At 40.8% G+C, this 27,950-nt stretch overlaps 1 protein-coding gene across 5 annotated transcripts in view; it reads left to right on the top strand.

Annotated features, from left to right (window-relative positions):
- Positions 1–27,950, top strand: part of tlcd3bb (TLC domain containing 3Bb) — a 42,651-nt gene that overhangs the window by 10,676 nt on the left and 4,025 nt on the right. For 2 of the 5 annotated variants that reach the window (XM_029629752.2, XM_029629749.2), the window contains exons 2-5: positions 13,867–14,058; positions 17,695–17,778; positions 23,286–23,508; positions 23,983–24,078. In XM_029629752.2, the coding sequence (XP_029485612.1) occupies positions 13,934–14,058; positions 17,695–17,778; positions 23,286–23,508; positions 23,983–24,078 (528 nt within the window). In that variant the 5' untranslated portion in view covers positions 13,867–13,933. Of the gene's footprint in view, positions 1–94; positions 7,332–7,363; positions 8,045–13,866; positions 14,059–17,694; positions 17,779–23,285; positions 23,509–23,982; positions 24,079–27,950 lie in introns of those variants that run through there. The other 3 variants (XM_029629753.2, XM_029629750.2, XM_065008049.1) reach the window with 3 other exon arrangements.

Here is a 27,950-nt window from a genome sequence, read left to right as displayed (position 1 = left end):
CTAATCAATAATGAGAAGAGACCAGGTCAATCACCAATCAGGATATTACTTTTATTTAAAACATAAGGAATGCATAGAGCAATTGCTTCTATAATGATGAGGCTGGTTGGCTCAACACTTCCAAGTGTTGTGGCGAGTAGCTCTGACATACAAAGAATACAAATATATTTTATAAAAAAGATATGTCCTTTTATTCTTTATGACAAACAACAGATGTATGGAATGGGTCACAAGGTGAAACTTGATATATGAGAAAGGGAGTATCCCCCAGCTAGATAGCATTTGCTATGAAGACTGTTCTTATAGTTTAGTCTGGCCCCTAAGACGAGGCTCCGATCTCGTTCCTGGTACTTCATAGCACAGAAACACCAATTAATTCTATGGCATAAATCAATTGTCAACTCCAGATACTCCCATCTCAAGTAAAACCCCTTCTTGACCACATGACTGGACAATCTCTGAGGGGAGTGAGCCTCTAGGTCATACACTACCCCAGGATAGGTGCAACATCAGAGATGGCATACAATGGTTCCAGACACGACCCCACACATTTTTTTCTCAGATCTTATCTCCCCCAAGGCCAAAGGAGGGAGTGACTGACGCACAGACATTGGTGAGACAAGTAATTGTTTCCCCATTAATCACGCCACCCCTTAACTTCGTTTACAATAGGTAAAGACCCATTCACATATGAAGACAATGTTCCCTCCTGTCCTCTTCTCTTTCTGATATTCTGCATAGCACCAGAGACATGTGAAAGACAAGCCTGACTTCTCCCCTCTCTGGGCCCAGTTGACTTGAGGCCCAGCTGAAGGAGGAAGTGCAACTGCCAACATTGGAGTCTGAAGGGATACATTCTAATAACAAGCATATCATATAAACATATTATGCAGATAAGACATCTTAATTATCTATGTTCCCTAACTAATTCTGATTCACAGTCCGCACTGTGAATCCGAATGAATACATAAAGAAATATGGATAAAAAAACTAAAAAAACACTAGGCTTATAGGTTATTCCTATGCTGCGTCGTATGCCATAGCCTAGTGGGTAAATCTGAGCTGAAAAGATGCAGGCTATTCCGTTAAAACAACTGCAGTATATGCTCACGTTGTAATCAAAATTAAAATCTTATTTGATTTATGTATTTTTATTGGACATATCAAGAAATACAAATTGAACAGATGCATAATTGTATCCCTTATACTTATTGAAACACCCTCCCTCCCCTTAACAAAAGCAGCATACATGCTAAAATAAATTAAAACACAATTGAAAATAATAATATTGTAAATATACATACCCACATACACAAAAATAAATAAATAAAGATCACAGCATAGTATGCCTTCCCTCCCGCACCCTCTCATATACCCTGTTGGCCAAAATTGTTAATCCGTATCAATAGAAAGCAACTTTTCAAAAAAGAAAATTAAAGGCTGCCATTTCAATAAAAAGTTATCAGTACAACCTCTGTTTTATTACTTTTTTTCGAAGTATAGAAAATATATAAAATCTTTCAACCAGGATGATGCAGTGGGAGGTTTGGAGGATTTCCAATTAAGCAAGATCTGCCAGCGGGCTATGAGGGAAGCAAACTCTACAACGTCTGCTTTACTTTTAGAGAGATGAGGCTACAAGATAGAACTCTAAATATAGCTATAAAAAGACAAGGCTGTAGGTCAATATTTAGAATTTTTGAGTGTTATTAAAAGAGGAGGACAAATACTCAAGACAGCTTAGAACATGAATAAAACATATGGGTGTGGTTTTCCAGAGTGAATGGACATCTATCACGTCTCATTTGTGTCTGGGAGGAATTTACTACGTTTTTTCTTTGGTGTAGTGAATTCTGTGCAAGAGTTTGAACTGAATTTAAACTTAACCGAGCACATGAGGATGTGGAGTTAACCCTAAGAAAGGCCTCCTCCCACCAGTCTTGTGTAAGACTGGGGTAGTGAACTTGACCTGCCTTGATTTTGTTTATTGGAGAGGGTTCAGAGGAAAGCATAATGTCATATAATCCCGAAATCAGACCTTGCCGAATCCACGAGAGGGACAAAATCTCTTCTCGCAATGTCTTGGGAGGCAGTTGAGGAAAGGTGGGAAAATGAGAGCAAACAAAGTTACGGCCTTGAAAATAGTGGAAAGATTAGAATGAGACAGATTACATTTAGCTACGATATTCAAACTTGCTAACTTCCCATCTAAAAATACATATTTGAAACATACCAAACCTCTTTCTCACCACAAAACAAAAGCCTGGTCAAGTTTGGAGCCTAAAAATAGGTGGTTGTTACAAACAGGGCTTGGAAGAGAAGGGGCAGACAGTCTAAAATTGTCTCCAGATCTTCATAGAGTGCACAATGGTGTTTCCAGTATACTTTGAAGGACACAAGGACAGTGGGGCACAAGTAAGAGCAGAAAGGGAGGATGATTGGCAGGAGTGTGCTTCTAATGAGCACCAGTTGGTACTTGGAGCATTACACCAGAATTTGAAAGTGCCAATCCTCCATCTTGTCTCCTTCTTTGAAGTATTGCTTTATGTCTCCTAGGTGATTTGCCAGCGCAGATAAAATGACTGAGCTTATCCAACTTGGTAAAAAAGTATTTCGGCAGAAAAATCAGAAGACATTGAAAAAGGTATAGAATCCTAGGTAAAACATTTTTTTTAACAGATTAGATTCTGCCAGCTAAGGAGAGAGGCAGACTATCCCAACGTTAGAAGGCCGCTTTAACTCGTGGGACTAGATTTGCAAAGTTAGTTTTTATGTAGGATAGCCAGAAATGTTGTTATATTCACACCTAAATAGGAAAAACCAGAGGGAAACAGACGGAAAGGCAGGGCTCAATGGGGAATTTGCTTGACAGTGGGGTTGATCGGAAAACGTTCACTTCTCTGAACGTTCAATTTGTAACCTGAGAATGATCCAAATGTGTCTAAAATATGCAGTATATTATTGACAGAGTTCAAAGGATTAGTGATAATAGTAGATAATCTGCATACATCGACACTTTGTTCTTCACCAGCTCGGTGGATTCCAGTGAATGATGATGATAATTTTAAGGTCAAGGAAAGTGGTTCTAAGTGCAAAAAGGAGCGGGGACATAGGACACCCTTGACTAGTCCCTCTGGAGAGGGGGAAGTATTTTGAATGTTGAGAGTTGGTGTGTACGCTAGCCATAGGAGCAGAATAGAGCAGACGCATTCATGAGATGAAATTGGACCTAAATCTTCCCAAAATCTTACATAAATAATCCTACTCCATCTAGTCGAAAGCCTTCTATGCATCAAGAGAAACAACAATTTCGGGGTCTGGAGAGAGGAGAGAGAGTATAATGTTAAAAACCTGTTTGATCATCAGATATGACATCCTGAAGGCAGGGCTCCAACCGGCATGATAGAACCTTAACTAATAGTTTAACATCAGCATTCAAAAGTGAAATGGGCCGATATCCACCACATTCTGCTAGATCTTTATCTTTCTTGAGTATATGTGAGATGGAGGCTTGAGTTTGCATCAGAGGGGAGAGAGCCTTGTGAAAACGAGTCGGTGAACATATCTAATAGTAATGGGACTAGTTTATATGAGTTTTTAAAAATAAAAATCGACTTTAGAACCTTTTAACTCATTTTTATTTAAATAGGCAAGTCAGTTAAGAACAAATTCTTATTTTCAATGACGGCCTAGGAACAGTGGGTTAACTGCCTTGTTCAGGGGCAGAACGACAGATTTGTACCTTGTCAGCTCAGGGATTTGATTGTGCAACCTTTCGGTTGCTAGGCCAGCACTTTATTCATGTTCATATCAATGGATGGAATATCCAAGATATCTAAAAAGTTGTCCATAGCCGTATTATCTGATGGGGGTTCGGATTTGTTGAGGTTAGAAAAATGACACAAGTTGAAGTAATGTTAGAGGGATCAATTGTAATATTACGGGAAGAGTCATATACCTATGAGATGAGATGCTGACTGGCGTTTTAAGTTGGTGTGCCAAAAGGCGGCTGGCCTTGTCACCATATTCGTTGTACGTCCCCTTTGTTCATTGCAACAGAAACTCTGCTTTATCAGTGGAAAGCAGATTAAGTTGAGTTTGAAGTTTCAGCCTCTGTGTATAATTCAGGGGATGGAGAAGGTGAATATTGGCGATCTATTGCCAGGATTGAGTCCACCAGTTCTTGACGTTTCAGTTTTCTTTGTTTGAAATCATGAGCATTGTAAGAAATTCTTTCCCTATAATACCGTTTTGAAAGTCTCCCAAAGAAGAGAGGGGGAGGTGTTGTCATTTTTATTTGTTTGAATGAATACATCTATGTTGGTTGAAATAAAGTCATCATTTTTGTTGGACAATAGGGCTGTGTTAAATCTCCAATTAAACAGTTTTTTTTGCGTTCGGAGTATGAGCTAAATCCAGAATTTGGGGGAATGGTCCAAAATTACTAGAACAGAATATTCTGTAATTTTAATTGAGGGGAGAAGGGCTCTAACTATAAAAAAAAGTAGTCTATTCGCGAGTAGGCTTGATGAACATGAGAAAAGTAGAAGTCTTTTGTGACCGGGTGGAGGAAGCGCCATGGATCAACACAACCCATTTGGGTCATGAATGTAGAAAGAGCTTTTGCCATCCCGGAAGGAGTAAGTGTTCTGGGATTAGACTGGTCTAGTCTTGGTTCAGTAACAGAGTTAAGGTCACTGCCGAAGATGAGGCGGTGGGTGTCAAGATTAGGGAGAGAGGCTAAATGAGGTGTCATAAATCTAGTGTCATCCCAGTTAGGGGTGTAAACATTGGCAAGTACTACAGGGGTTTGGAAGAGGGTGCTACTAACTATGGTATAACATCCTCCAGAATCTGAAATGATCTGTGAGGGTGAAATCACTATTGCTATTACCCTGGCTTTGCCGTTCAAATTAGAATTAAAAACCTGTCCAACCCATGCTTTATGCAATCTAGTATGGTCGTTAATATGTAGGTGCGTTTCTTGAAGAAATGCGATATCATTATTCAGGCTCTTCAGATGTGAAAATGCTCAGAAGCACTTAACTTTCCCCCCACAACTGCAAATGTTCCATGTCACCAGTCTGACTGGAAGCCCCAAAATACCATCCTGACTTGTTGTTGAACTAGACATGAATCCTTAAAAGAGAGATTGAGAGAGGAGCAGCATGAAAAAACAAATCTGAAAAAAAAAATCCTCTAGAGAAGCAGAGCACAATAATCTTTGCCCCACTACCCCCAACATACACAAAAATAAAATACAAGTGATGGTATAAAACCATTTAAAGAAAAATGAAAAAAAATTCTAATCCTAATCTCGTCATTATGAACAAGACGAGCAGCAGGAATTCTCTTACTCAGCGTTCGTTGATTATCCTAAACGTGATGTGAGGTCAAACCGACCTAGGAAAGAAGTTACATACAACCTTGAAATTAAAAAATGTAATATGGCAGTAGGCAAGTACACAATTTGGGTTTCGGTCACACTTTAAACAAAGTGTATAACCTTAAGCGTCCGTTATTGAAAGATGTTAACAGCAATCGGTGGCATTTCACTGACCATAATATGAATGTAGTCCACTGGGTGTTGCCACAGGTCTGAGTTATGAGAAACATTTGAAATTAACTAGTAGACTATGAAAAAGGGTCAGCCCCTGTATTGGTAAATTGTTACAAACGTCCTTAGGGGGAAACAATTAAATGATGGTATACAGACAACTAGCATTTTGGATATGTACAATTAAGCAAACGAACCATGGGTCTAAACTCTTCAGCTAGTGCAACAATTAAACGAGTAAAATTGGAAGAGAAGAGTCATCGTTGAGTCCAAGATAAAGTGAATGTAACTGAGAACCATCAGTGACCAACAACACCAATTAAGGCCAACGTAAACCACAGTAGTATAGAATGTCCACAAAAAAGGGTATACGTCAAGCAGACCCCCAATGAAATGTATATATATATATACATACATACACACATACATACGTACAAATATTGGTAGACAGGATGGGTGTCTAACCAGCGAGTAACATTAGTATCCGAAATGACCTAAAGGCTGCCAAACTGCAATGCAGGCTATAGATTGCCATAAGTGGAGCAGCAAGTTCAAGCCTTAGTAAAAAGAAGGAAATCAAAACGATGCGCTTTTAACAGCGATTGTCTTTGATTTAAGAAACTAAACAAGATGAAATGAAAGTTTACAAAGAGCCAAACATACCTACTGCACCATCAAGCTTTAGCATAGAATTGTTTCACGAGAAACAGATCAATAGATGGCCATAGATGAATGTAGCCTAGTGTCACTAGAACTAACGTTACTCACATAATACAGGCAGGTGAGAAATCATCCCAATCCAGGCATTCAAAATATGCACTGTCGGTAGAAGAACTCAGCTTCTTCATGAGTTTCGGAAAAAATTGACTTTGTCGTTAAAGGTGACACGGAGACGGGCAGGATAAATCAGCCCAAAGCTGATTCCTGTCTTGTACAGAGTGGACTTGGTATCGTTGAATGTGACCCGTTTCTTCGCCAGGCTAGAACTGAAATCCTGGTAGAACTTGATCTTGTGGCCGTGGAAAGTGATGTCGCCATGTTCCCTTGCCCACTTAAGGACGAGGTCCTTTGTAGCGATAGATCCGCAACCTGACACGCCCCCCTCAGGGAGAGAGACAGCTGCATGTGAGCTTTCACATTTTTCAACATGTTTTTTACAAAAGGGTAGATAAACTTTCTGCGGGTACATATGCAGGATGCTACCCTCCACAGCATGGCCTTCGCTTCAGATCAAAACCTACAACCTAATTTTGACCAAAATTAACTGGAGAGATTACTGCTTTCAAGGTTTTCTTTTTCCAAGCTATATGGAGGGTACTCTAGCAAACAAACAGCAGAGATCTGAGGACACCATCCAACCTGGAACTGAGTGGGTAGTGTTTGGTCTGATGCTATTTTGAAAACCAAGAAGAAAAATGTAAAATAAAGTACATTACAATGATATATTTTATTTATGGGGACTGAAGTTAAGGCTCCCAGGCTTGCAAGGACAGACCAGATACAAATTCAATTAGCACTAAGGTGTGAGATTAAAGGTGTCGAGGCCTTTGGGCCCAACAAGTGGCCGGAGTCTTTGAAGCATCCTCTGAAGCCCGCTCCTGCTGTCCAAAGAGCATTCACTGGCATTTTCTACAAGAAATCTGCCTCCAGAAATAAAAGTTTTTTCCCAAGTGGGTGTGACACCTACTACCGTTGCCTGCTGCACTGCTGATTGGATTCCACCTGGCGATCTGTTCACCGTCTGCCCTGGTCTGTGTCCCCCTGTCTGGTACAGGTACCCCCACCACACTCACCCCTCTCTCCCGAGCTTTCGCTCTCCTCCAGCACTCACACACTTTCTTGTGCATTTTGCTATTTGCCTCATGAATCCTGCATATTTTGTTGACTACAAACTTTCTTTACCCAACCGTGGGACAGACTGTTTGTTCCCACACTCGGGACTCTGACTCTATTGGTTACACAGACTTTTGGCCTCCCATCCTATTCTAACCACCTCTCGCCGGCTTTGTATTCATGTTATCTGATGAAATTGCTGTACAATATGATCTTGTTGCCATCTGATGCACATTCAATGTCATAAATCAGCACTGCAGAGCTCTCCCTGTCCTCCGCCGTGCCCTGATTTGTATTACTGTTGATTATATCTGGAAATGTGCATGTACACCTTGGCCCATCTACTGTTGTTACCCCCTATTCTGACTTGTGCTCTGATATCTGTTTCATTGACTTCTGCTCTTGTAAAAGCCTGGGTTTTCTGCACGTTAAAAATGGAAGCTTATTACCTAAAATGTATTAATTGAAAGTGTGGGTTCACAGCTCCAATCCAGATGTGTTGGTCATTACTGAGACGTGGTTAAGAAAGAGTGTTTTGAATATTGATGTTAACCTTTCTGGTTTTAACCTTTTTTGGCAAGACAGATCTTCCAAAGGTGGGGGCATGGCAATCTTTAACAAGGATCACCTTCAGTGCTCGGTTGTCTCCACCAAGTCTGTCCCCAAACAATTTGATTTCCTGGTTTTAAGCATTAAACTTTGAAATAGCTGTTTGTTGACTGTTGCTGGGTGCTATCGTCCTCAATCAGCACCGGCCTGTACCCTACCTGCCCTAAGCTCTCTCCTGGCCCTTTACACTAAGTCTGAATTTGTCCTGCTTGGTGACCGAAACTGGGACATGCTTAAACCGCCTGACCAACTATTAAAGCAACGGGACTCCCTAAATCTTTCTCAGATTATTACAAATCCCACAAGGTATGACTCCAAACACCCAGAAAAGGATACTCTCTTCGATGTTATCCTCACAAATAATCCTGATAGGTATCAAGTCTGGTGTTTTCTCAAATGGCCTTACTGATCTGTTTTACAGCCTGTGTTCGTAATGGCTGCTCAGTGAAACAACCTGTCATAGACGCTTGCTAAAAAAACTTTAATGAGCAAGCCTTCCTTCATGACCTGGCCTCAGCTTGGATCTTCTTTTTTGATATTTTCAGTGGTATTGTTAACAAACACACCCCCATAAAGAAAATGAGAATTAAAAACAGGTTCAGCCCCTGGTTCAACCGTGATTTTGCAGAGTTACTCAACCTCAAGAGTTGCATTTGACGAATGGCTCCGCACACGCATACCCAGGCTGACTGGCAATCGTTCAGGCAAATGAGAAATAAGTGCACTCAGGCTATCCGGAAGGCCAAAGTTAGTTACTTAAAGGAGCAGTTCTCTCTCTGTGGGTCTAACCCCAAGAAGTTCTAGAAAATGGATTAAAGACCTAGAGAATAAACCCTCCTCACAGCTGCCCATGTCCCTTAAAGTTGATGATTGTTACTGACAAGAAACACATGGCTGTGCTCTTTAATCACCACTTCATTAATTCAGGATTCCTATTTGACTCAGCCATGCATCCTTGCCCGTCCAACATTTCCTCATCTCCCACCCCTTCTAATGGGACTATCCCAGATGGTTCTCCCTCTTTTTCCCCTGCCCACTACAAAGTTTCTCCCTGCAGGCAGTCAGTGAGTCTGAGGTGGTAAAGGAGCTCCTTAAACTTGACCCCCAAAAAACATCTGGGTCAGATGGTTTAGACCCTTTCTTCCTTAGGCTTGGCGATGATAGGGGCAGCAACCTGGTCTCCAACCTTTTTAACCTCTCTCTCCTTTCTGGGGAGGTTCCCATTGCTTGGAAGGCATCCATGGTGCGTCCTTTATTTACATTTACATTTACATTTAAGTCATTTAGCAGACGCTCTTATCCAGAGCGACTTACAAATTGGTGCTTTCACCTTATGACATCCAGTGGAACAGCCACTTTACAATAGTGCATCTAGGTCTTTTAAGGGGGGGGGGGGGAGATCAAGCTGATCCTAACTGTTATAGGTCTATTTCTATTTTTCCCGTTTATCAAAAGTGTTGGAAAAACTTCTCAATAATCATCTGACTGGCTTTGTTGATGTCGATAGTATTCTCTCGGCTATGCAATCTGGTTTCCACTCAGGTTATGGATGTGTCACTGCAACATTAAAAGTCCCCAATGATGTCACCATTGCTCTTGATGTTAACCTCTCTGGGATATGTGGGACGCTAGCGTCCCACCTGGCCAAAAGCCAGTGACAATGCCGAGCGCCAAATTCAAATAAATTACTATAAAAATCTAACTTTCATGAAATCACACATGCAAGATAGCAAATTAAAGCTACACTTGTTGTGAATCCAGCCAACATGTCAGATTTCAAAAAGGCTTTTCGGCGAAAGCAAACGATGCTATTTTCCATAGTACCATAGTAAACAAAGAGAGAGAAGCATATTTCAACCCTGCAGGCGCGACACAAAACGCAGAAATAAAAATATAATTCATGCCTTACCTTTGACGAGCATCTTTTGTTGGCACTCCAATATGTCCCATAAACATCACAAATAGTCATTTTGTTAGATTCATTCCGTCGATATATATCCAAAATGTCCACTTGTCCATTTGATCCAGAAAAACACCAGTTCCAACTTGCGCAATGTGACTACAAAATATCTCAAAAGTTACCTGTAAACTTTGCCAAAACATTTCAAACTACTTTTGTAATACAACTTTAGGTATTTTTTTTACGTAAATAATCGATAAAATTGAAGATGGTTAGCAGATGTTAGTGCGAGTGACCGTTTAGTCACATGACCGTTTAGTCACTCTAATTAGGCTTCTACAAGCTCTGATGCTGCTGATGGTCATTTAGTAGCCTACCAAACTTACTAACTGCCTGGTACTCAGCACTCTATTGTCCATCTAATCACTCTGACAAAAATGCAAATGTATTTGAAAATCAAATCAAACACTTCATGAGCTCATGTTGCACAACATTTCTATAGGCTATGCAATTGCGTGAGAACAGAGTGATGGCCACTAATAAAAATACGAGGATCCCATCAGCTTTGTATAGGCTAGGCCTACTATTTTTATTTCTCAACTTTCCTAATATTAAGCACATTGCTTATATTTACAACAGGAGTATAGCCTACCTGGCTTGCATAAAAATAAACCACGGGGAAAAGCGTCCTCCGTTCGCTATTAAGTGCACATGTATTTTTTTCCGCTGCCCCTGTTTCGATACAGATGCGTGATAATGGTCCATTCTAAATCAAAACAAATGTCACACATATATTATTTTGTATATGTAGAGATGAGATTAAGTCAAGAATAGTATGATGGGTGACAATATTAGCCTATCACTTGTGAATTATATATTATCACTTGTGAATGATGCCCAGCATAAGAAACAATGTATTTTTTTGCAACTTTTTTGAATGGTAGTCGCACACTTCATGTAGCCTAGCTCATAGTTTTAATAAGGTTTGTAATCACAAATAAAGTGGCCAAATAATTTGTTAAAATTAAACACATTTGGGGAAGATCCTTTTCAGCATAAAAATGAGACCTTTTATAATAAAAGCATTACATGCATAATCACATTTGCGGTCACTTTTGATAATGGTGTATTCCCGCGAATGGAACATTTGTGCTTATAGCCTACTACCATGTGCATATTGCTGCGCTTATAATGTGAAGAAATATTCGAATAGTTTATTGCATACAACTGTTTTTTAGATGCTGGTGGTTATATTTATTTGGGATCTATCGCATCCCACAACTGTCCCAGACTATGTTTGGAATATTTATTACTCCCACAGATTAGAATTAGGTCGACCTTTGTACTATGGGGGATAGTAGATTGACATAGGCTAGTGCTTTTACTGTTCGTTAGGCCTGCTCATCTTCTTGGCTGACAACGTAAATATGGACAGTTCTTCCAATATCTTCAATATGCACCTCGGGAATTGGATAAGGACGTGTGCAGTTGCTTCCCTGATGTGTCCGTCTTCACTTGTAGCCTGTGAGAAAGACCCGATCGCGTGACTGAGTGCCATCTGATTGCGCAGCACACTCAGGGAGAAGGGCACAACGCAGCACTCCGGGCCACAAAAGGCACAGGTTTCTTTCGGTTGCATTACTGCCACAAAGAGGATGCTGCCGTGAAATTCGAGGCATTATAAAGGGCTTGTCAAATTGTGAATGAGAGACTATTGGAGTGTGTACAGACTGAGCAAAAAAACTAAGCAGAACTTTCAAGTGACTTTTAAAAAATCATCAGTCGCATCATGCAACCTTACAATGTATTAAAATTCAAAACATATAGCCCAACATTTGTATCACAACTAAAGTTAATAACTCTAAATTAAGCATATAGGAGTATCTATTTCTTTGTTAACCACTCAACACAGAATAGCCGCATGTGCTATTCCCTCATCGTTTGAATAAAATATTTATATTTTATTCAGCTTTGTTCAATTGTATTCTTCATACTATAAAATAATGGCACAGAATTATAAACAAATCTTGTCTGCTAAATTAATTAGCGTAGCCCACAGCCATGTGGCTTAGCCACATCAGGTCCTAACATAAGGACAACTCAAATCAAATCAAATCAAATCAAATTTTATTTGTCACATACACATGGTTAGCAGATGTTAATGCGAGTGTAGCGAAATGCTTGTGCTTCTAGTTCCGACAATGCAGTGATAACCAACAAGTAATCTAACTAACAATTCCAAAACTACTGTCTTATACACAGTGTAAGGGGATAAGGAATATGTACATAAGGATATATGAATGAGTGATGGTACAGAGCAGCATACAGTAGATGGTATCGAGTACAGTATATACATATGAGATGAGTATGTAGACAAAGTAAACAAAGTGGCATAGTTAAAGTGGCTAGTGACATAAGAATGCAGTCGATGATCTAGAGTACAGTATATACATATGCATATGAGATGAATAGTGTAGGGTAAGTAACATTATATAAGGTAGCATTGTTTAAAGTGGCTAGTGATATATTTACATCATTTCCCATCAATTCCCATTATTAAAGTGGCTGGAGTTGGGTCAGTGTCAATGACAGTGTGTTGGCAGCAGCCACTCAATGTTAGTGATTGCTGTTTAACAGTCTGATGGCCTTGAGATAGAAGCTGTTTTTCAGTCTCTCGGTCCCAGCTTTGATGCACCTGTACTGACCTCGCCTTCTGGATGATAGCGGGGTGAACAGGCAGTGGTTTGGGTGGTTGATGTCCTTGATGATCTTTATGGCCTTCCTGTAACATCGGGTGGTGTAGGTGTCCTGGAGGGCAGGTAGTTTGCCCCCGGTGATGCGTTGTGCAGACCTCACTACCCTCTGGAGAGCCTTACGGTTGAGGGCGGAGCAGTTGCCGTACCAGGCGGTGATACAGCCCGCCAGGATGCTCTCGATTGTGCATCTGTAGAAGTTTGTGAGTGCTTTTGGTGACAAGCCGAATTTCTTCAGCCTCCTGAGGTTGAAGAGGCGCTGCTGCGCCTTCTTCACGACGCTGTCAGTGTGAGTGGACCAATTCAGTTTGTCTGTGATGTGTATGCCGAGGAACTTAAAACTTGCTACCCTCTCCACTACTGATCCATCGATGTGGATAGGGGGGTGTTCCCTCTGCTGTTTCCTGAAGTCCACAATCATCTCCTTAGTTTTGTTGACGTTGAGTGTGAGGTTATTTTCCTGACACCACACTCCGAGGGCCCTCACCTCCTCCCTGTAGGCCGTCTCGTCGTTGTTGGTAATCAAGCCTACCACTGTTGTGTCGTCCGCAAACTTGATGATTGAGTTGGAGGCGTGCATGGCCACGCAGTCGTGGGTGAACAGGGAGTACAGGAGAGGGCTCAGAACGCACAACTCAGAGTATGCTATCCTTTTCTTCTGAAGTAGACATTTTCTTCATATCATGCATCTTTAGACCTGTCTAAAATAATGGATTTATTGTGAAGGTATAGGCTATATTACATGGATTTATTAGACTTTTTCAAATGGCTTGTAGGCCAGGAGATGCTAAATTTGTTTTATGTTAATTAACGGTCAATTACCGTGAGACCGACCAGTTACAGGCTTGACAATCACCGGCTGACAATTTTTCGTGACCGCCACAGCCCTAGTAGTGATGAGGTTCATAATGACCTTAGATGGCCACCCTGTCATGTTAGCACAATGGGCTTCCTCATCTATGAAAATCACTCACCAGCCACCACACCAAGCCCCCAATCATCCACAAGCACTAACCCTCTCTGCACCTTTGTAAATTTAACAAATGCCATCTTCTCCACTCTGTGCTGGTGCTATTTTTGTCCCAATGCCCCTTTCCCACTTAATATGCTGTGTCCCTTTGGCGACACATGATAAAAGAAAGGAAACAACTTTTATTAGTGCATTAGTTGCCTGCTTGTTTTGAAATTGTTTATCTCTGTGCTTCCAATTTCAGAGGGAAGAAAGATCTCAAAGACCAGACTACCTGCTGAACTTTGCCAACAAGACAAACACGTTGGACCATGTTGACCATCCTGGCTGCCGGGTCTGTCTTCTTCCCAGGCCTGTTCGTGCTCTCCAAACAATGCCTCAAGCACATCCCTGCACTGAGGTGGAGCGAAGGGGATGCGGTCATAGTGTCAGCCAGGTGAGAGATGTGGGGATCATATACAGTACCGGTTAAAAGTTTAGACACACCTACTCATTCAAGGGATTTTCTTTATTTTTACTATTTTCTACATTGTAGAATAATAGCGAAGACATCAAAACCATGAAATAACACATGGAATCATTTAAGTAACAAAAACGGTTAACCAAATCAAAATATATTTAAAATTCTTCAAAGTAGCTGGTTAAGTGTGCCTTGAATTCTAAAAAATCACCAACAGTGTCACCAGCAAAGGACCACCACACCATCACACCTCCTCCTCCATGCTTCACGGTGGGAACCACATATGCGGAGATCATCGATTCACCTACTCTGCGTCTCACAAAGACACGGCAGTTGGAACAAAAAATCTAATTTGGACTCAACAGACCAGAGGACAGATTTCCATCGTTCTAATGTCCATTGCTTGGCCAAAGCAAGTCTCCTCTTCTTATTGGTTTCCTTTAGTAGTGGTTTTGTTGCAGCAATTCAACCAGTCTCCTCTGAACAGTTGATGTTGAGATGTGTCTGTTACTTGAACTCTGTGAAGCATTTATTTGGTCTGCAATCTGAGGGGCAGTTAACGCTAATGAATTTATCCTCTGCCGCAGAGGTAATTCTGGGTCTTCCTTTCCTGTGGTGGTCCTCATGAGAGCCAGTTTCATCATAGAGCTTGATGTTTTTTGCGACTGCATTTGAAGAAACTTGAAAGTTCTTGAAATTTTCTGCATTGACGGACCTTCGTGTCTTTAAGTAATGATGGACTGTCGTTTCTGTTTGCTTATTTGAGCTGTCCTTGCCATAATATGGACTTTGTCTTTTACCAAATAGGGATATCTTTTGTATACCACCCCTACCTTGTCACAACACAACTGATTGGCTCGAACGCATTAAGAAGGAAAGAAATTCCACAAATGAACTTTAACAAGGCACACCTGCTAATTGAAATGCATTCCAGGTGACTACCTCATGAAGCTGGTTGAGAGAATGCCAAGCGTGTGCAAAGCTGTTATCAAGGCAAAAGGTGCTTCCTTTTGAAGAATCTCAAATATGAAATACATTTTGATTTGTTCAACACTTTTTTGGTTACTACATGATTCCATAGAATATAGTAAAAATAAAGAATTACTCCTTGAATGAATACGTGTGTCCAAACCTTTGACTGGTACTATGTACAGTTGAGTCGGACGTTTACATACACCTTAGCCAAATACATTTACACTCAGTTTTTCACAATTCCTGACATTTAATCCTACTAAAAATCCCTGTCTTAGGTCAGTTAGGATCACCACTTTATTTTAAGAGTGTGAAACATAAGAATAACAGTAGAGAGAATGATTTATCTAAGCTTTTATTTCTTTCATCACATTCCCAATGGGTCAGAAGTTTACATACACTCAATTAGTATTTGGTAGCATTGCCTTTAAATTGTTTAACTTGGGTCAAGCGTTTCGGGTAGCCTTCCACAAGCTTCCCACAATAAGTGGGTGAATTTTGGCCCATTCCTCCTGACAGAGCTGGTGTAACTGAGTCAGGTTTGTAGGCCTCCTTGCTCGCACACGCTTTTTCAGTTCTGCCCACAAATTGTCTATGGGATTGAGGTCAGGGCTTTGTGATAATACCTTGACTTTGTTGTTCTTCAGCCATTTGACACAACTTTGGAACTATGTTTGGGGTCATTGTCCATTTGGAAGACCCATTTGCGACCAAGCTTTAACTTCCTGACTGATTACATTTACATTTAAGTCATTTAGCAGACGCTCTTATCCAGAGCGACTTACAAATTGGTGCATTCACCTTATGACATCCAGTGGAACAGTAGTGCATCTAAATCTTTTAAGGGGGGGGGGGGGGGGGGGGGGTGAGAGGGATTACTTTATCCTAGGTGGTGATTGACTCCGCTGTCCTGGCGTCGTGAGGGAGTTTGTTCCACCATTGGGGGGCCAGAGCAGCGAACAGTTTTGACTGGGCTGAGCGGGAACTGTACTTCCTCAGTGGTAGGGAGGCGAGCAGGCCAGAGGTGGATGAACGCAGTGCCCTTGTTTGGGTGTAGGGCCTGATCAGAGCCTGGAGGTACTGAGGTGCCGTTCCCCTCACAGCTCCGTAGGCAAGCACCATGGTCTTGTAGCGGATGCGAGCTTCAACTGGAAGCCAGTGGAGAGAGCGGAGGAGCGGGGTGACGTGATGTCTTGAGATGTTGCTTCAATATATCCACATAATTTTCCGCCCTCATGAAGCCATCTATTTTGTGAAGTGCACCAGTCCCTCCTGCAGAAAAGCACCCCACAACATGATGCTGCCACCCCCGTGCTTCACATTTGAGATTGTGTTCTTCGGCTTGCAAGCCTCCCCCTTTTTTCATCCAAACATAACGATGGTCATTATGGGCAAACAGTTATTTTTTTGTTTCATCAGACCAGAGGACATTTCTCCAAAAAGTCAGATCTTTGTCCCCATGTGCAGTTGCAAACCGTAGTCTGGCTTTTTTATGGCGGTTTTGGAGCAGTGGCTTCTTCCTTGCTGAGCAGCCTTTCAGGTTAGGTTGATATATGACTTGTTTTACTGTGGATATAGATACTTTTGTACCTGTTTCCCGCCAGCATCTTCACAAGGTCCTTTGCTGTTGTGTGGGACTGATTTGCAATTTTCGCACCAAAGTACGTTCATCTCTAGGATTCAGAATGCGTCTCCTTCCTGAGCGGTATGACTGCTGTGTGGTCCAATGGTGTTTATACTTGCGTACTATTGTTTGTACAGATGAATGTGTTTCCTTCAGGTGTTTGGAAATTGCTCCCAAGGATGAACCAGACTTGTGGGGTGGGGTCTACAATGTCTTGACTGATTTGTTTTTTGTTTTTGCCATGATGTCAAGCAGAGGCACTGAGTTTGAAGGTAGGCCTGGAAATACATCCACAGGTAAACCTCCAATTGACACAAATTATGTCAATTAGCCTATCAGAAGATTCTAAAGCCATTACGTATTTTTCTGAAATTTCCCAATCAGTTTAAAGGCACAGTCAACTTAGTGTATGTAAACTTCTGACCCACTGGAATTGTGATACAGTGAATTATAAGTGAAATAATCTGTCTGTAAACAATTGTTGGAAAAATGACTTGTGTCATGCACAAAGAAGATGTCCTAACCGACTTGCCAAAACTATAGTTTGTTAACAAGAAATTTGTGGAGTGGTTGAAAAACTAGTTTTAATGACGCCAACATAAGTGTATGTAAACTTCTGACTTCAACTGTATATATGCATGCTCTTCCTCGGTTCATCTTTCCTCAATTATTTCCGTTCTCTCTCTTTGCTTTCTCAAAACGCATTGGAGAAGAAGGTCTGAGGGGATTGACCTTGGACTTTCTTTTTCAATATACATTTGAGAAGGAAGCGAGGAGATAGGATGTGAGGAATCGCTGAAAGACTAATTGAGATGGAGCCATTGGTTACCACTCAAAATAAATCAACACTAATTCTGTTTTATGATGACTTTTGGTTAATTCTGATAATGACGAAGGATGACATTTTAGTAAAAATTGGATTTCACAATATTGTATGTTTTACCAGACATTTAGCAATTGTAGTCTGATGTTATAAACTATGTTAATGTTTAATTTCTCCTGCGGGCCTTTCTCAGGTTGGTGTCCTCTGTTCAGGCAATCATGGCCTCCTCTGCTGGTTACATCATTGCCTCCTCCTGTGATGACATCATTGAGGATCAGTAAGTGTAGAAATTCACCTCGTCCTTCTGACAAATGTTGTTACAGTAAGGCTCAGTCAGTAAAATTTGTAAAAAAGACCAGGGGCATGTTTGAGGCACTAAAATGGAAGAAAACAGACACAGTTGTTCACTAAGAAATTCCTACTTTTGTTTTCCGTTGTAACACATTTTCAGTTTCTTGTCCTAATGAACACGCCCCAGAAAGAGACAGAAGATATCCGACTCATAACCCCCCCCCACTCACCCTTTTTAGGCTCATTCAGCCTTGAGCGATATTTTACATCAGGCCATACTATAAATATTTTAAGTGAATTGTTAACTTCAGAATCATAATTTGTCAGTGTTTTTTTGTGCCTTGGGGTTGTCCCGATACTTGATTTGTCATGGCAAAAAAGAAGACACAAAGCAGACTCCTTTAAAAAGCTGCTGTATGTAGTCCTAAAATGTTGTGTGATAAATATTGGGAAATAAACAATTGCGAATTTAAAAAAAATCCTCTTTACAATGAAAAAGTAAGGTGACCCCTGAAAGCCAGATGGAAATCAAATCAAATTTTATGTGCTGAATACAACAGGTGTAGGTAGACCTTACAGTGAAAGCTTACTTACAAGCCCTTTTAACCAACAATGCAGGTTTAAGAAAACTAAGTGATAAGTAAAAAATAAAAGTAACAAGTAATTAAAGAGCAGCAGTAAAATAACAATAGTGAGGCTATATACAGGGGGTACCGGTCCAGAGTCAATGTACGGGGGCACCGGTTAGTCGAGGTAATATGTACATGTAGGTAGAGTTAAAGTGACTATGCATAGATAATAACAGAGTAGCAGCCGCGTAAAAGAGGGGGGTGCAATACAAATAGTCTGGGTAGCCATTTGATTAGCTGTTCAGGAGTCTTATGGCTTGGAGGTAGAATCTGTTAAGAAGCCTTTTGGACCTAGACCATACCAGGCATTGTTGCAACCATGCTCTCGATGGTGCAGATGTAGAACATTTTGAGGACCTATGCCAAATCTTTTCAGTCTCCTGAGGGGGAATAGACTTTGTTGTGCCCGTTTGTGTAAATGAAACATGCATTCAGTCCTTATATTACTAATACATAGGCTATGCTGCAGCAAATGTAGTCTCACTTTTTACAAGAAAAAAGTTACCATGATGAGATGAAAGGCCTACATGCATTGTGAACTGCACTCTATACTGAAATGCGCTGTCTGTTCCCAACCTGAGCAGTGATGATTGATCTTGCAGAGAGTAAGCTGTGGCCCTTAGATAAGACAGATTTAGACATTACATATAATTGAAGTTCCATTTCATGTCATGCTGTTCATATAAATAATTGTTATAATTTACCGGTTTCTCGCAGTTATTTATCCTGGGAAAAGAGAGTGGGTTTGGGCAGGAAATTTCGGTAACCCAGATCCTGCTGTTCAAGACCGACCAGAGATATGACTATTCTAGTCTATCAAAAGCATTTTCTGCATCGAGATAAAACGTGCCAAGGAGTGATAGTGAGAACACTGAGTAGCATCCTTACCGATAAAAATTAAAAATGTGAATAGAACTCAGGGTGAATCCCATCCAGGTGATTTGCCATTTATTCATGCTATGCAATGCCCTTTTGAGTTCATTGAGAGCGATTTTGGGTTCCTAGCAATGCAGCTTTTTCTGTTGAGAGAAGAGTTCTTAATTATTTTAGAAAATACTTAGTCTGGCTTGGTGTGTATTTACAATCAGATGTGTACAGTTCTTTATAGAGCTGGGAGAATCTTTGATTCATTTGGGTTCTGATAGTAATTCCCCAATTTCAGATTCAATAGTTGCTATTTCAGCTAATTGATCATTACTGTGAGGCTTGTTGGCCAGTAAACGACTGGGACGATTACCATGGAAGTAATGGTTGAACCTAACTAAGTGGATGGCAAATTCTGCTCTCTGTCTTATCAATAAATTAAGTTCTGTCTTGACTTTGGAAAGAGTAATAGATACCTGGTCTGAAAAAAGTATTTGTTGAGAACGCTCCAACGCAGTTATCAACATTTCCAATTCTGATATCTTATTTAATTGTGATTTATTCAACTTCGATGCAAATGAAGTTGCGTTATTTAAAAAAAAAAAAAAAACTTTGGTGTCATCCCATAGAATCTGGGGTTCATTGACAGACTTTTTATTGAGCATTATGAATTAATTTAGTTCAATTTCAAATTGATCACAGAATGGTAGGATTTTGTAGTAATGAAACATTGAAACGCCATCTTGTGGCTCTTTTAGGATATTCTGAAATGTGAAATTGGTAGTAGTAGGCATGGTGATCAGACAAGCTCATATGTTGAATGTCTTTCTTAATTTTAGAAAATAGAGTTGCAGATAAGTATAAAGTCGATTCGGGAGAATGTTTTATGCCTGTTTGAGTAGAAAGTCTACTTGTTTGCTTTTGGACTATGTGCTCGCCAGGCATCAATGAGGCTGGCTGTAATCAGAGTATATGTTGGAGAGCATTGGCTGCATGTGGCTACTAGTTGGTCTTATTACAGTGCCTTTAGAAAGTATTCACACCTTTCTACTTCATTTTTTTATTTTTTTTTATTTTTACAGCCTTTTGTTTAAAATTTATTCAATTGAGATTTTGTGTCACTGATCTACACACAATACCCCATAATGTCAAAGTGGAATTATGTTTTTAGAAATGTTTATAAAATAATTAATTAAATGAAAAGCTTAAATGTCTTTACTCAGTAGGTATTCAACACTTTTGTTATGGCAAGCCTAAATAAGTTCAGTAGTACAAATGTGCTTAATCATATAAGTTGCATGGACTCACCTTTTTGTGCAATAATAGTGTTTAACATGATTTTTTAAATAACTACCCCATCTCTGTACCCCACACATACAATTATATGTAAGGTCCCTCAGTCGTGCAGTGAATTTCAAGCACAGATTCAACCACTAAGACCAGGGAGGTTTTCCAATGGTTTGCAAAGAAGGACACCTATTGGTAGATGGGTAAACATTGCAGACATTGACTATCTCTTTGAGCATGGTTGCAGTTATTAATTACACTTTGGATGGTGTATCAATACACTGTCAATACAAAGATACAGGCGCCCTTCCTAACTGAGTTGCCGAAGAGGAACGAAACCACTCAGGGATTTCACCATGAGGCCAATGGCGATTTAATTTTTAGTTAATTTGTATTATTATATATATTTTTTTAAATGTAAGTTTAATGGCTGTGATAAGAGATCACTGAGGATAGATGAACAACATTGTACAGTGAACAAAAATATGAACGCAGCATGTAAAGTGTTGGTCCCATGATTAATGAGCTGAAATTAAATATCCCAGAAATGTTCCATACGCACAAAAAGCTTATTTCTCTCAAATGTGCACACATTTGTTTTACATCCCTGTTAGTGAGCATTTCTCCTTTGTTAAGATATGCCACAGGACAAGTGTGGCATATCAAGAAGCTGATTAAACAACATGATCATTACACAGGTACATCTTGTGCATGGGACAATAAAAGGCCACTCTAAAATGTACAGTCTTGTCACACAACACAATGCCACAGATGTCTCAAGTTTTGAGAGAGTATGCAATTGGCTTGCTGACTGTAGGAATGTCCACCAGAGCTGTTGCCAGAGAATTGAATGTTCATTTCTCTACCATAAGCCACCTCCAACATCATTTTTAAAAATGTGGCAGTACGTCCAACCGGCCTCACAACCGAAGACCACGTGTATTGCGTTATGTGGGCGAGCGGTTTGCTGATGTCAACGTTGTGAACAGAGTGCCCCATGGTGGCGGTGGGGTTATGGTGTTGGAAGACGAACAACGAACACAATTGCATTTTATCGATGGCAATTTGAGGCTCATTTCTTTTAAAGTGTCTGTGACCAACAGATGCATATCTGTAGTCCCAGTCATGTGAAATCCATAGATTAGGACCTAATTAATTAATTCAAATTAATTCCTTAATTCATTTAAATTCATTCCTCATATGAACTTTAACTGAATAAATGCATCCTGTTTGCAATAAGGCACTAAAGTAATACTGCAAAAAATGTGATAAGAAAGGAACTTTTTGTCCTGAATACAAAGCGGTATAATTTGGGCAAACACAACGTACCACTCTTCATATTATCAAGCATGGTAGTGGCTGCATCATGTTATGGGTATGTTTTTCCTCGACAAGGACTAGGGAGTTTTTTTAATGATAAAAATAAACAGAATATGCAAAATCCTTGAGGAACCTGGTTGTCTGCTTTCCAACAAACACTGGGAGACTAATTCATATTTTATTAGGTCAATAACCTAAAACACAAGGCCAAATATATATATACTGCATTTTCTTACCAAGACAACAATGTTCCTGAGATGCGTAGTTACTGTTTTGACTTAAATTGCCTTGAAAATCTATGGCAAGTCTTGAAAATGGCTGCCTAGCAATGATCAACAACCAATTTAACAGAGCTTAAATAATTTTTTAAAAAGAATAATGGGCAAATACGGTACAAAGCAGGTGTGCAAAGCTCTTAGACTTACCCAAAAAGACTCACAGCTGTAATCGCTGCCAAAGGTGATTGTAACATGTTGAATAATTATCTAATCAAGATATATTAGTGTTTTATTTTCCATTTAGATTATTTTTTACATTGACAGAGTATTTTGTTTAGATCGTTAAAAAATGACAATTAAATCCAACAAAAAATGGATAGTCAAGGGATGTGAATTCCTTCTGAAGACGCTGTAGATTCTGTCCCACGTCCAAAATTGCATTCATGTCTGTCCCGTTAACCCGTTGGAATTCAGTTAATCCTAACAATATGCTGTTTAGAGAATCAAAAAACGTAGGATCATATGAATTTGGAGTATACACATTAAAAAAGGCAATTTTCTTTCCATTATGGATATTTAAGTGATTCTGCCTTCCTGGTCTTTGCCTTTACCCAATATGATGATTTTGAGTTTATTTTGTAACATTGATTACACCTTTTGTTTTGTTTGGGGCTGAAGAAAAATAAGCCAGTTTGTACAAATGGTTCTGCATTCTCTGTGCGTACTTTTGGAGCAGGTGTGTTTCTTGGAGCATTGTTATATCAATATTGTCTCTTGCTAGGATATTGAGACAGGTGGAATGTTTGATAGGACAATTTAGGCCTTTCACATTCCAAGAGAGAATGGCTAGTGTTGCCATTATTTTTCAGAAAGGAATGTTAAATGATATAATTGTTGTCTTTAGTGTTATTGAGCCCATGGATATGTAACAACAAGCAGGACCCACACGGAAACCCTCCCATTGGTCCTTCCCCACCCAGAAAACCCTTGCTGTAAACCATACCACCACTCCCTAGTCTCCATCCCCAAACTATATACCTTTTTGTAAAACCTTTTCAAATACGAATGCATCAAATCCAAATATTGTAGCCTTGCTTATTGAATGCCCACTGTTCAACTAAGTTACCTTACCGTAACCCCTTTTTTCTACCTATTTTTCTTCTTCTTTGTATCAGGCATTGGCTCACCAGCGCCTACATCCTCTTTGCCGTGCCCTACTTTGTGTACGACATCTACGCCATGTTCATGTGCTACTGGTACAAGCTGCGCATCAAGGGCCATGAAGGGGACAGCGGCGCCAAACCCCTGGGTGCGGCCCTGACCAGCTACCTGCGGCGCGAATTCCTCATGGTACTCCACCACATCGTCATGGTCACCGTGTGCTTCCCCGTCTCTGTGGTAACTGTCGCCCAATGACGACATTCAAATGCTGGGAGAATGACGTGTGAGCGAGTGAGTGTTTATTGGAAGTATCTTGTGTGTGTCATTATTAAAGATATTTGCTGGTATTTGGTAGGGTACACAGGCAAATCTTTGTGGCCGTGTGGTTTGAGTGTCCGTCTGGATATTGGGAAGTTGGCTGTTTGATCCACAGTCGAGTCCAACCAAAGACTCCAAAAACCGTCTTGATGCCTCTGCTTGGTACTGAACATTAGGAATACAGATGGATTGGGGGTAAGGCCCTGTGACAGACTAGCCTCCTGTCTTGGGGGTGTACTTGTACATCAAGCTGCATCATGCTACAAAAACAGGATAAAGGCTCCTGCCCTATGGACAAGGCTTACTTTACACTGGTAAAAAGGTTTGTTGAAGGCTTATTCATGATGATAAAACATGACTTTCAATGAACTGTCTTCTTCCTCTTTCCCCCAGTTCTGGCGACAGGGCAAGGGGGATTACTTCCAAGGCGTCATGTTCTTGGCAGAAGTCAGCACTCCGTGGGTCTGTTTGGGAAAAATCCTCATCCAGGTACTTCAGTTTTTGAATTATTGTGTTCAAAGTACTTTTTGAATTGCACACATCTCTAGGTGTCCCACCCGTGTTTCAATTTCTCAGACTTTTAATTGGACTGTTGGTTCCTGGCATGTTGCTCATCATGTGTGTGTGTGGTGTATAACAGCACATCTGTAATATGATTACCTTAATTACAGCAGTATACACTGAGTATACAACAAATGAACACCTGCTCTTTTCATGACATAAGCTGACCAGGTGAATCCAGGTGAAAGCTATGATCCTTTATTGATGTCACTTATTAAATCCACTTCAATCAGTGTAGATGAAAGGGAGATAGGTTAAATAAGTATTTTTAAGGCTTGATAAAATAGTCAAAAGTATGAGCACGTGTGAGTTGCGATTTATAGCAGAAAAATGCCGCAGTAGCTGTTTTAAAAGTATTTCTGCTGTTTTGTTTCATAGCTGCTAATTGCACAAATATATATGAATCCTATATCCCACCTCGTGCAGTGACACTGCCTGGCAAGGGAGCTGTGCGCATTGAGTGAAGTGCTGGTAGATTAATTTTTGGAGGTGCAGGCATAGGTTGGTCTAATTTACGCTAAAGTGTAAAGATGGCGCCAATAGACATGGCCGCAATGTTTCTAACTCGTAAGCAACTTTGCAGTTTTATTTATGTTTTGTTATTTCTCACATTATTAGCCCAGAATGTTTTTTGTGTTATTACATAAAGAAATTACTTTTGGATATCAGAGCGGCAAATATATAATACGACTTGGATCCTTTTTTCGTACCCCCCAAGGATGAACTTATCCCAGTGGCTGCTCCAAGACACCGCCGTCAGAGAAGAGGTATTCGGAGTGAACTTTTAGTCCAACTCAGTAGGTGTGCACACCATCCACCGCTTCTGAGTGTATTGCTCACTAATGTTGTCCCAAGACAATAAAGTAGACGAGCTCAGGGCAAGGATCTCCTTCCAGAGATACATCAGGGACTGTAACATACTTTGTTTCACGGAATCATATCTCTCCTGATATACTGTCCCCATCCGTACAGCCAGCTCTCCGGAAGAAGAATGGTGGAGGTGTATGTTTCATGATTAACTACTCATGGTATGATTGTGGTAACGTATAGGAACTCAAGTTGTTCACCTGACTTAGAATACTGAATACCTCACAATTAAATGCGGTTGGCATTACATCTTGAGAGAATTATTTTAGGTCATTGTCACAGCCGTTTAAATTCCCCCTCAAGCCGATACCACGGCGGCTCTCAAGGAACTACACTGGACTTGTGCAAACTGGAAACCGCATATCCTGAGGCTGCATTTATTGTAGCTGGGGACTTTAACAAAGCAAATCTGAGTAAAAACCTACCGAAGTTCTCTTAACACAGCCTGCAATACTCGCGCTTCAAAAACTCTCAACCATTGTTACTCTCCCTTCCGGAATGGCCAAGGCTGTCCCCCGCCCCAATTCGGCAAATCAGATCACAACTCCATTCTGCTCTTCCCTAACTATAGGCAGAAACTCAAACAGGAAGTGAATAGACCTAGTGTCTATTCAATGCTGGTCTGACCAATTGGAATCCATGCTTCAAGATTGTTTAGGTGACGCAGACTGCGATATGTTCCGGGTTGACATGGTGACTGAGTACATCAGGAAGTGTATAGGGGATGTTGTTCCCAACGTGAATATTAAAACCAAAAACTATGGATAGTTTGCAGCCTTTGCGCAAAACTGAAAGTGTGAATCACTGCATTTAACCACGTCAAGGTGACTGGGAATATCGTTGAATAAAAACAGTCCTGTTATGCCCTCTGTAAATCAATCAAACAGGCAAAATGACAGCACAGAGACAAAATGGAGTCACAATTCCAGGGATTTCCAACAATCATGGTTAACAAAGGGAAAACCAACCACGTCACGGACACCGACGTCTTGCTCCCGGACAAGCTAAACACTTTCTTTGCCCGCTTTGAGGATAATACAGTGCCACTGGCGCAGGCCGCTCCCGAGGACTGTGAGCTCTCATTCTCCATGGCCGACATGAGTAAGATATTTAAGCCTGTTAACCCTGAGAATGCGCAGATCAGCTGGCTGGAATGTTTACGGATATATTCAATCTCTTCTTATCCCAGTCTGCTGGCGACCTGAAGCCTTCTTCACAATAATTGAACCGCTCTCCTTGAAGTTCTTGATGATCCGATAAATGGTTGATTTAGGTGCAATCTTACTGGCAGCAATATCCTTGCCTGTGAAGCCCTTTTTGTGCAAAGCAATGATGACGGCATGTGTTTCCGTACAGGTAACCATGGTTGACAGAGGAAGAACAGTGATTCCAAGCACCACCCTCCTTTTGAAGCTTCCAGTCTCTTATTCGAACTCAATCAGCATGACGGAGTGATCTCCAGCCTTGTCCTCGTCAACACTCACACCTGTGTTAACGAGAGAATCACTGACATGATGTCAGCTGGTCATTTTGTGACAGTGCTGAAATGTTGTGGAAATGTTTTTGGGGGGATTCAGTTCATTTGCATGGCAAAGAGGGACTTTGCAATTAATTGCAATTCATCTGATCCCTCTTCATAACATTCATGAGTATATACAAATTGCCATCATATAAACTGAGGCAGCAGACTTTGTGAAAATTTATATTTGTGTCATTCTCAAAACTTTTGGCCATGACCTGTATATACTGTATTCTAGTGAAGCTCCAAGACATAATTGTGTCGAGGCACAGACCTTGGGAAGGGTACCAAAACATTTCTGCAGCATTGAAGGTCCGCAAGAACACAGTGGCCTCCATCATTCTTAAATCGAAGAAGTTTGAAACCACGACTCTTACTAGAGCTGGCCGCCCGGCCAAACTGAGCAATCGGGGGAGAAGAGCCTTGGTCAGGGAGGTGACCAAGAACCCGATGCTCACTCTGACAGAGCTCCAGAGTTCCTCTGTGAAGATGGGAGAACCTTACAGAAGGACAACCATCTCTGCAGCACTCCACCAATCAGGCCTTTATGGTAGATTAGCCAGACGGAAGCCACTCCTCAGTTAAATGCACATGACAGGCCACTTTGAGTTTGCCATGAGAAACAAGATCCTCTGGTCTGATGAAACCAATATTGAACTCTTTGGCCTGAATGCCAAGCGTCACGAAAACCTGGCACCATCCCTACGGGGAAGCATGGTGGTGGCAGCATCATGCTGTGGGGATGTTTTTCAGCGGCAGGGACTGGGAGACTAGTCAGGATCAAGGGAAAGATGAACGGAGCAAAGTACAGAGATCCTTGACAAAAACCTGCTCCAGAGCACTCAGGACCTCACTAGGGCGGAGGTTCACCTGTTAGCCTTTGAATACAGCCCCCTGTATTCTACTTGATTTAATCGAGGATACAATATTTGCCTGTCCACCTCCCTCCCCCCTTTACATCACACACCACCCCTGCCCTCCCCTTCCTTCCCTACAGTGTGTTGTGTAGAGTTGGGGCCAGATGCTTCTTATAACCTCTGTGCAAAGGGAACCATTTAAAGTAAACTACACAGTACAGTTTGGTGTGGTGTTATACATTTGATAGATACAAATTATACTTATAGATGTGAAATTAAAATGTTGAGGTTCTCAAATGTTGAACTGTTATCAAAACCTTCTCAATGTTGTTGTCTTGTAAAAGTTGCGCTAGCTGTCGATCAAACGCTTAGCTTGCTGGAGCAGAGAAGAAGTCTAGCAAGCTGGTGGAAACAGATGTTTTTGCAGAATATACTGTGTATAATGACATGTTTTTCTCCCACACCTTAAGGCACTGTATTCTATACAAGCCCGCCTTTGGCTTGAAGCATGACAAGTATACTTTGTCCTCCATTTTCCACTTTTTGGTGTCCATGCA

Source organism: Oncorhynchus nerka, linkage group LG23 (assembly GCF_034236695.1).
Source record: "Oncorhynchus nerka isolate Pitt River linkage group LG23, Oner_Uvic_2.0, whole genome shotgun sequence".
NCBI lineage: Eukaryota > Metazoa > Chordata > Actinopteri > Salmoniformes > Salmonidae > Oncorhynchus > Oncorhynchus nerka.
The sequence above is the reverse complement of the archived record's forward strand: the minus strand, read 5'-3'. Positions and strand labels throughout refer to the sequence as shown.